This window comes from Wyeomyia smithii, chromosome 3 (assembly GCF_029784165.1).
Source record: "Wyeomyia smithii strain HCP4-BCI-WySm-NY-G18 chromosome 3, ASM2978416v1, whole genome shotgun sequence".
NCBI lineage: Eukaryota > Metazoa > Arthropoda > Insecta > Diptera > Culicidae > Wyeomyia > Wyeomyia smithii.
In genome coordinates, this window is record NC_073696.1 from 251,645,045 (window position 1) to 251,654,361 (window position 9,317).

General features: G+C 41.0%; 2 protein-coding genes across 2 annotated transcripts; one reads left to right on the top strand and one right to left on the bottom strand.

Moving 5' to 3' along the window:
• Positions 1-1,794: 1,794 nt before the first annotated feature.
• LOC129730455 (putative serine protease K12H4.7) lies at positions 1,795-4,249 on the top strand. The gene is made up of 4 exons (XM_055689796.1): positions 1,795-1,853; positions 2,504-2,949; positions 3,007-3,477; positions 3,537-4,249. The coding sequence occupies exons 2-4, from the start codon at positions 2,519-2,521 to the stop codon at positions 4,156-4,158; spliced, it is 1,524 nt and encodes a 507-aa protein (XP_055545771.1). The 5' UTR covers positions 1,795-1,853; positions 2,504-2,518; the 3' UTR covers positions 4,159-4,249.
• A 2,105-nt stretch (positions 4,250-6,354) lies between these two features.
• On the bottom strand, positions 6,355-6,876 carry LOC129729189 (integumentary mucin C.1-like). The gene has a single exon (XM_055687680.1). It carries the CDS (start codon positions 6,874-6,876, stop codon positions 6,355-6,357), a length of 522 nt encoding a protein of 173 aa, XP_055543655.1.
• Between the last annotated feature and the right edge of the window lie 2,441 nt (positions 6,877-9,317).

Genomic DNA, 9,317 nt, shown 5'->3' on the forward strand with positions numbered 1-9,317 from the left:
TTAATGGTCTCAATCTGAAGAACAGGATGCAGGGAAACACTTTATATGCGGAGTTGAGCAACGTAATGCCTCGATAGTTGCAACAATCCAATCGATGACTCTTCTTATAGATAGGGCATATGAGGCCTTCCTGCTTTTAGAAGTTCGGCCGGGATACCCCCTTCCCAGCGGCCTTGCCGTTTTTCAGCTCACTAATCGCCTTTTTCACCTCATTCAGTGTTGGTGGCTCCACAGCTTGTTCGTCACTCATAATCGTTATCCTGTTCCTGTTCTGCTCTTCCGGCTTCTCACCGTTCAATAGCGACTGAACATGCTCCTTCCACTTGGCTGCAACCGTCGGTTTATCAGTAAGCAGGTTGCCGTCTTTGTCATTACACATGACCGGCACAAGGAAAATTCCTGCTTCTGACTCTGTTGACAGTTCTAAAGAATCTCCGCACGTCGTTTTGAGTATAGCTGTCCTCGGCACTGGCGAGCACTTGCTCCTCGTGTTATTTTCGGCAGCTCTTGCCCCCTGTACCTCTCTCTGTTCTGACGTGTAGCCGCAGTGAGCATGCGGCTCCTGGCACGGTCCTTCTCATTTGTCGCTCTCTGGCACTCGGCATCGAACCAGCCATTACGCTGTCTTCCACGCGTCGTACCTACCACCTCTCTTGCAGTCCTTTCGAAGGCGCCGTGGACACTGCTCCACAGCCCATTTATGTCTTCCACTCCTTCCTTCTGCTTTTCTGCGATCCGTTGATCCAGCTCTCTGGCGTATTCTGCTGCCACGCCATCAGCTTTCAACCGCTGAATGTTGAAACGCGTCGTCCTCTCTGTGCGAGATTTCAGCACGTTCGACATCCGTGCGCGGATCTTACAAACGACGAGATAATGGTCAGAGTCAATGTTGGGTCCCCGAAAAGACCTAACATCAGTAACATTCGAAAAGTGAAGACCGTCAATCAGTACGTGATCGATCTGGGAGCCCATTTGGATGCCTCCAGGTGTGTTTCCGAATATTCGAACGTGGAAAACAGGAGATACATATGGCCATTCCTCTGGCCGCGGCAAAGTTTATCCGCCACTCTAAGCACTCTAAGTCCACAAGTTTGGTGTACATCAATAGTAAGCATACAGTTATCACAAGGTTTTTCAAACGCCTATTGATTTTTTGTTGGTTCAACCAAACGATGTTTGTAACGAAGGAATTGTTAGCGTTATCGCCTCACACTTCGACTGCTCTTGGTTCGATTCTTCTTACTTGAGACCAGCATGGCAAAATTGTTCACGTGATAATTTGTCTGTTCGATTCTACTGCATCTTTACAAAACAGAATATTATTCTTATCTTATTTAATTAGACTGTGAAAATGGACGGAATATTGTCACCAATATAAACAGGAAGTTTATTCAAAATGGGGGTAACGTTTTTTCGTGAATTTTACTCTCAAGAAGCGATAGAACCAAAGTTATCCTTTTTAAAATTTATCAAATAACCAGAGGAATTAGAGGATACTTTTTACTGAAAAGTTCTTCGAATATTGGTAACTTCTTTAAAATAGAATATTTTCGAAAAATAATCACCATATTTACCCAAACAATCATTAAACGTCTCGGTGAAACCCAACCATGAGCTATTGATTTCAATTTTTCTCCCAAGTCATGGTCGCAGCAGATCTCATATCAGTGTACGCCAGAGATATTAGAAACACAGATCGCTGTAAATCATACCGACCGATGACGTAAACACGAAAGTGATAAGCCGCCACTATAAAATGCAACCGAATTACACCCATTCACACTCAGTTGGCCGCCAAATTATTTCAATACATTATTATCGGGATAAGGAAGGACCGGAAAAACCACCAGCAAGTAGGTTTCGTTTTCAGTGAATTTACTAGTGCTTAAGTTGGTTAACGCATGTTCTATCGTCACTCCGGTACGGCTGGATCTATCTCCCTCAAACTTGGCGTACAAGCTCCTTGAAATAGGTCAATTATCATACGAGAGTTTTAGGAAGGAAAAAGGTGGCTTTGTTAGGTGGATGAGTGAATGATGGGTTTAGTGGGTTAGTGAAACAAAAGCTAGGTGAGTAGTTGGGTTGGTGGGAGCTTTGAATTAGGCAGTGATTTGAATGAATGGTTAGAGCTAGACGAAGAAAGTTTCCTGAGTTTAAAAATCATAGAGCAGTGTTTCTGATGCAACTCTTCGGTATTGCTCTACTGTATTTTGGGTTTAATTTAGTTGGAGCCAATAAAACAGACAAGTTAATTTAGTTGGGTTATGGTCACTTCCCTCAAAAAAAATGGGGTTTCATTCAGACGATCACGATAAATAAGTCACAAGGGAAAACAATGACATAATTCGTAGTTCGTTCATGATCATTAAATCTCTAGTAAAATCCACTTTATGAGAGTTTGCAAAAAGATCATTTTATGTAAGAATTTGTACAAAATTAGTGACGCAACAAAAAATAATTTATTTATAAACAAATAGGTGAAATAAACTCACTGTCATTTCAGGCGCTCAACGATACGATGCGATCCATCTTTCTAATCACCCTTTTGGCGGTGATTACCGTGGCTTTCGCTGCCGTTCCACATAGAGTACCGAAAGCCGAAACCAACCGGCGGCTTGTTGGACAGCTGTTTACACAACGATTCGCGGGAGCAAAAAAACACGCACCGACAGGATTCAGTGCTAACCAACGGCAAGTTACCGAACACTTCTTCACCACAAATGTAGATCACTTTAATGCTCAAAACACTGACCAATGGACGCTGCGGTATTTTGCTTCAACCGATAATTACCTGCCAGGTGGTCCCATTTTGATTTTCCTTGGCGGAATCACCCCAATCGTACCAGAGATGATTGATCAGACAACGCTGATCTACGAAATGGCACGGGAGTGGAACGGTGCGCTGTTTGCCTTTGAATCTCGGTTCTACGGGCAAAGTCGAGTCACTGAGTATGAAAGTTAACATTTGAGAGAAAGCGAAAAAACTTCACTTTTGATTATTTTCAGAGATTTGAGAACCGAAAATCTGCGCCTATTGAGTACAGACCAAATATTGGCGGATTTGGCTGAATTCGTTACTTACGTGAAGCGCGAGCATATCGGAGACGAAACGGCACGGGTTTTGGTTGCCGGCACTCAGTTGGGCGGATCGTTGGCCGCCTGGTTCCGAGTTCGATATCCGCACCTAGCAAACGCTGCGTGGTCTTCTAGTGCTTTGATGCATGCCTTGCTCAACTTCCGAGATTTCTCAGAAGCCTGGGGAGATACGTTGATCGAACATGGCAGTCAGGAGTGCTACAATGAGATCTTCGTGGCATTCCATGTTTTGCAGAACCTGATCGACTTGGGAAGGGCCGAGCTGATGTACGAGAAGTTCAACATTTGTACACCAATCGATCCGGAAGATACGCACCAAGTTCAGCATTTCTTCGCTGTCTTGATGGCAACGGTTGAACTGGTCACAATATTCAATAATGAGTACGTAAAGCATTATGTGATGTCCAATTAATCTACAACTGTATTTTATATTTTCATAGCGTGGCCTATTTCGCTGAAGTCTGCCAGGATATTACGGAAACTGATGCGGAAACTGCCGTAGATGCTTTTGCGGGCTGGTTTAATTCAATATGGAATGATACGCTCGGCTGTGCACTCACAGATGTAGCAGAGGCCATCGAAACACTCCAAGACATTAGTTGGGAAAACGAGTATAGCGAATTCGGAATCCGCCAAAGCGTTTATCTAGAGTGTACGGAGTTTGGTTGGTTCATCACGACCGATTCACCTTTCCAGCCGTTTGGCGACCGAATTACGATTGATTATTTCATCAACATGTGTCGTGGAGTATTTGGTGATTGGATCAGTGAGGAATCGATCCAGCGAGGCATTGATCGTGCGAATAATCGGTTTGGTGGAGACAATCCTGGCTCTAGTTTAACTCACTTCACCAACGGCGATGCTGATCCGTTGAGAATGATAAGTATTACCCGTAATCTAACGCTCGATGCGCAAGCCGATGTGATTCGCAACCAGATGGGAGGTTCCGATCTGCCTGCCATGTCCCCGGATGATCCTGCAGATCTGCAAGAGCTCAAGCAACGTCTGAAGGTAACACTAGCCAGTTATCTATTCCCATTCACTCCGCATGAGAGTCCTTGAGATCGCTGTTGCGGAAAGAGGAGAGACAATAATAAGGTTTCAGTTATAAATAAATATTATAAGAAATAAAGTTGCGATAACTGATAAAAAATTTCCATGATATTTGAATATATATACTGTATATAAATTATTTCCAACGAAGTTTATAGTTAAATAGTTAAAATAATTCGTTATTTTGCAGTAGTTTATGATCATAGCACGAGATGAATATGAAATGAAGGCGAAATAGTTTCTTTGTGTGTAGCGTATGGTTTACAGTCTGCATTTCTAAGAACTATAATCATAAAACCAAAAAAACCGATACGGTCAAACTAACTTTGAACGCCGTCCTGTAACTACATAATCAAAAAATAGCAAAGCGACACTACGTGTCAAGCACTTGTACTAACGCAGCGTGACGTTTTGGAATACCTTCTGACTGGAGCCGAAGATTACGCCATACGCTGGAATGTAAATGATCTTTTTCAGGTTTTTAAACAATTTATTTGTTTATTTTATTGAATTTCATAGGTAAAAAAGTAGGAAGTATTTCCTACTCTTTTACCTAAAAAAGTAGGAAGTATTTCTGTTGTAAAATGTAGTCGCATCATACGGAGGCCAAAAGAACCTTAACGAACAGGCATAAATCAGTATCATGTCTGTAAAGTTTCACTGAGCCAGGACAAGATTGTATTTTTCGGGCTCTGAGAGTATTCAAAAGCCAGGATTTGGCGCCACGAGATTTGGTGCACACTCATGAGTAGATGTGCGGCTAACCTTCAATGAAATTTCTCCCTACACCGCCGGAATCAAGGTGTCGTCACCTTCCCAGTTCTCTCTTATTCCACTAGTAGAACACATTGTTGTAGTTGACGTATTCATATTTATTGAAACATACTTCAAGGATCTGCTGCACATGATCCGAGACCGAGATACAATTCGTCAATCTCTGTCATCGTCGTTGATTACAATAATGTTGACTTCGTAGAAGCTTTAGTGGTTGTTGTCGTCGATTTAGTTGTAGTTGTAGGTGCTTTGGTCGTCGTCGTTGTTGTTGTGGTTGTAGGAGCTTTACTGCCCCTGTTTACATAGTTGACGTAAGAGCCAAAATGACCAAAATGCACTTTTTCGTTGATGCAGCTTCCTTTTCCTCAAGATACATACACTACAAACAAAAAGAAAACCATTTTGTTCTGAAACTTTTGAGAAATATTGGAAAAACGTTTTGGCGTAACTGCCAATTGGTTGCAAAAACTGGCGTCACTCCATACAAGGTGCAATTGTTTATGTTAAGTCGTTTTATTCGACTGTCTAACTACTGTCTGTTTGTCTAAGTTAAGTCGTTTAATTCGACAAATATTCCATGGAAAGGGGTAAAGGTGAAAGTGGGATTGAATAATTATATTGTATATTAATATTTTCACAAAACACTCAGCCTCAGGAAGGTGTGAAGTCACCGTGTCCTTTCCCCCTACTAATTAAAACGTGTGTGTATAATACGGTGGGTAAACTTAATCGATTTGCCAGAACGTTTTTAAGGTTCTATTTGGGGCCCCAAACAATCATGACACTACCGGAAGTGAATTGATCGATAGCTCTCTGTAAAGAAACATGCGCAAAAGTTTTCCTATACTAATTTTCATACAAATTTATGTACATGCATATGTAATGCACCACTCAGAGGCACGAGAAATCCATATTCGGCAAGTTTAGAATTGTCTGGGGGCCTAAATTGAACCAAAGAAAAACTTTGTCCTGGCTCTGTGCTGTCAAGTTTGCATTTTTCCATGTAACGATTACCCACCTTAGCGTAAATGTAAGTCTTTATGCATGTGTTTGTGTGTGTGTTTGTATGTGTGTTTGTGCGTGTTTGTCTAATTGAAACTGCCGATGGACAATAACTGACGTTTGACCGTAACACGATTGATAAAACTGAATCAACTGCGAGGCAGAGTAGTCAAGTAGTCAAGTTTTTACGCCAAGCTATGCGAACAATCTGCGAGAAAAATACATGTTTATTCGCATAAACTGGCGTAGCGGTTTTTCTGGATCAACTACCACGGGCCGACTCATATAATCCATGGGGCCTCTTTTCAAACATCAATCTTCATAAAATTGACAGACTATTTTGTTGAAATTGTATCTCAATATAATGATTTGGGTTAAAATAACAAAAACTCGTTTTTCTCGCAATGATGGTGTTAGTTGTTACGTCAACTATGTAAACAGGGGCAGTTTAGTAGTTGTCGTCGTCGGTTTCGTTGTAGTTGTGGTGGGTGCTTTGGTTTTCGTCGTTGTCGATTTCGTTGTGGTAGTAGGAGCTTTAGTTGTTGTTGTTGTTGTTGTGGTTGTAGGAGCTTTAGTGGTTGTCGTCGTCGATTTCGTTGTGGTTGTAGGCGCTTTAGTCGTCGTCGTTGTTGCAGTTGTTGTGGTTGTGGTTGTAGGAGCTTTAGTAGTTGTCGTCGTCAATTTCGTTGCGGTTGTAGGCGCTTTAGTCATCGTCGTTGTTGTTGACGTTGTAGGAGCTTTAGTAGTTGTTGTCGTCGATTTCGTTGACGTTGTAGGAGCTTTAGTTGTCGTTGTTGTGGTTGTGGTTGTAGGAGCTTTGGTGGTTGTCGTCGTCGGCTTCGTTGTGCTAATAGGAACTTTAGTTGAGGTTGTTGTTGTAGTAGCCTGAGTTGTCACCGTCACTGCCAGTGCTGCTAACTTTTCAAAACCTTGAGTGGGTGTTGTCTTCATCGTTAAAACCGAAGTTGTAGTTTTCGAAAACAAAAAAAAAATGCGTCTATATTCAATAAAGTTTGGTTACCATGTCATACATACCATTCTTTGATCAACTGCCGGACCACTCGAGGCTAGCGTTACTAGCAGCAACAACAGATAGAGGTTATTCATGGTGATAGAGACTGGTAAATTTAGCGTGAGTACGATATTTATATTCAAAATGGAAAGCAATTGAATCAATAAATCTTAGAAAAAAAAATACCGTCGCCAATAGTTCAATACAATCATACTTGGGATTTGCAGTAATAACGGAACCGTTTACGTCTGGCACATGTTTACTTATTCATCTCAGATGCTCTATGGACGTATAAAACATAAAATGAGTTGACGAAACTGATCCTGTTCCATTGATTAAAGCAAGACCGGGGTATACTTTGTTTTTTCAACATGTATACTCTAACTTTAGCTCAAGAGTGTGTTGAGCTACCTTGACAAATTAGGACAATTCATTCGTTCAGTAAGCACTTTTGAAGACAAACTTGAAATACGTATCTGCTCACAGATATATAAAGGGAAAAGTGCTAGAGTGAAAAGTAAAAAAAAAAAGAATGAGCAATTTCACAATAAATGGGCAACCATTTTAATCGATCATTTTTGATTTGGCTGAAACTGGGCACTGTTGGTCATTTTGTGCTTGCTGGATTTTTTAATTACTTTTTACTCATTTTCCAAAAAGGTTTCGTAAAAATGGTATTAATGATTACACATTAGACTGGCAATGACATGCATGGAAAAAATTTGACCTTTGAATTTCGTTTAGAAGTTTCGCTCAAACGTTTCGTCTTTTCGAAAAAAGTCCTCTTACAAAATTTTAGCTCAATCGTACTTCGGGAACACATGCCTCAAAGCGGTAAAAGTTTCACGTTTTTTGAGCGATGAAAAAATACGCAGGTTCCAAGTTCATGAAACTGTTGATGTCGAATTTTTTTTTACATTCGGCTAAATGTCTCAGGCATGACACGTCGAAAAAATTTTTTTTTTCGAAAATAATCGAATTTTGGGATTCAGAAATTGTTGAGATAGGGAAATTTAAATTTTGGTGAATAACTGCTGAAACCATTTACCATCATTGAAATGGAAATTGAAATTGAAAAATCGGTCTAAAACCTAACCTTTAAAAAAACAGTCTCGCATTTCTCTAATCTGAATTTTGTACCAAAAGTTTTTTTCAAATTACTGTATGTTTTCAACTATGTTTTTCAATAATTTTTTACTGAAAATAATTGTTTTTCACCCTACATTTTTTGCGCAACTAACTAACTAACTAAAAACTAATGTTTACGTCTGTAGGAATTGGCGCTTTGAATCCATCTGAAGTTTGCAGTAGAAAAGGCACGAACTGATGCTGGTCCCAGACATAACTAGGTAATCCTTGCTTTCACGCAGCACTTTTTGTCGTTACATTTAACAATTTGCAAAAAAGTACTGTGATGTTCTTACGTGACGAGCAAACCATTCGGATGAATTTTCTTCCAGTTCTGTGGCAACACATTGTACGTAAGTGGGCTCAATGTATGCTGCTCTTACAGGATGTCCATCGATTGTCGAATCATTCCAAGTATCTGCCATGGCATCTTCTGCGTACTTGAAGATCGCCGTTTCCAGGCTTTCATTTTTTTTTCGTCCAGGTGTGAACCATAAACTGCGGCCGGGTGCATCTGTGACAATAAACATTGCATCAAGGTCCAATTCTCGGAAGTGATGAATAGTCATATCTATTACCTTCTTATATCGGGAGTTTTTGTCTAGACCTCCGTCAACGGTAATAATGATTATCGGTTTAATCGCCTTTTGATACCGAATAATATCGTCAAATGCAGGGCAGTTCGCATACCCTATTAAAATCCAGCCCATGGGAGAAAGCAGTTGAAGAATAGTACTTTCCTGAGCGCACTGCAACATAGGTAGGCCCACTATACCCATTAGCATCACAACCCCCCGGAGATAACCGAGGGAATTAATTTGTGCTTCGGAGCCACGACAAAATCGTTGTCTGGAAGCCGTACCCGATATTGCAGATGCGTGATTATTGGCGCTTGCTCGTTTGCAACTGTAAGACCCATCACTACACGAGCTTTGTCATCCTCGCTCAGAAAACATATCTCGTTAAGTCCCAGTGAAGAAGCAGCTGGCAAGATGCTCCAGCATGGTCATTGCAGTAAAAAACCTCCCGTCGTTGTGAGCCTTGTGGCTATCGTTTTTAGCCTTAAAAAGTTCCTTCAGCGCTGTTGGCCCGGTGAGGCGAATTTTACGAGCGCGAGATAAGTAGTCGACAGGTTGAGGCAGTTTTTCAATAATCACCTCAACAGCAACGGAAGAAAAGAGGCCGAGTGGAAATTGACCCTGGAGTGCCTACAAACAATAATAGTGTCTCAGTTTTCGATATCCTAGAGATG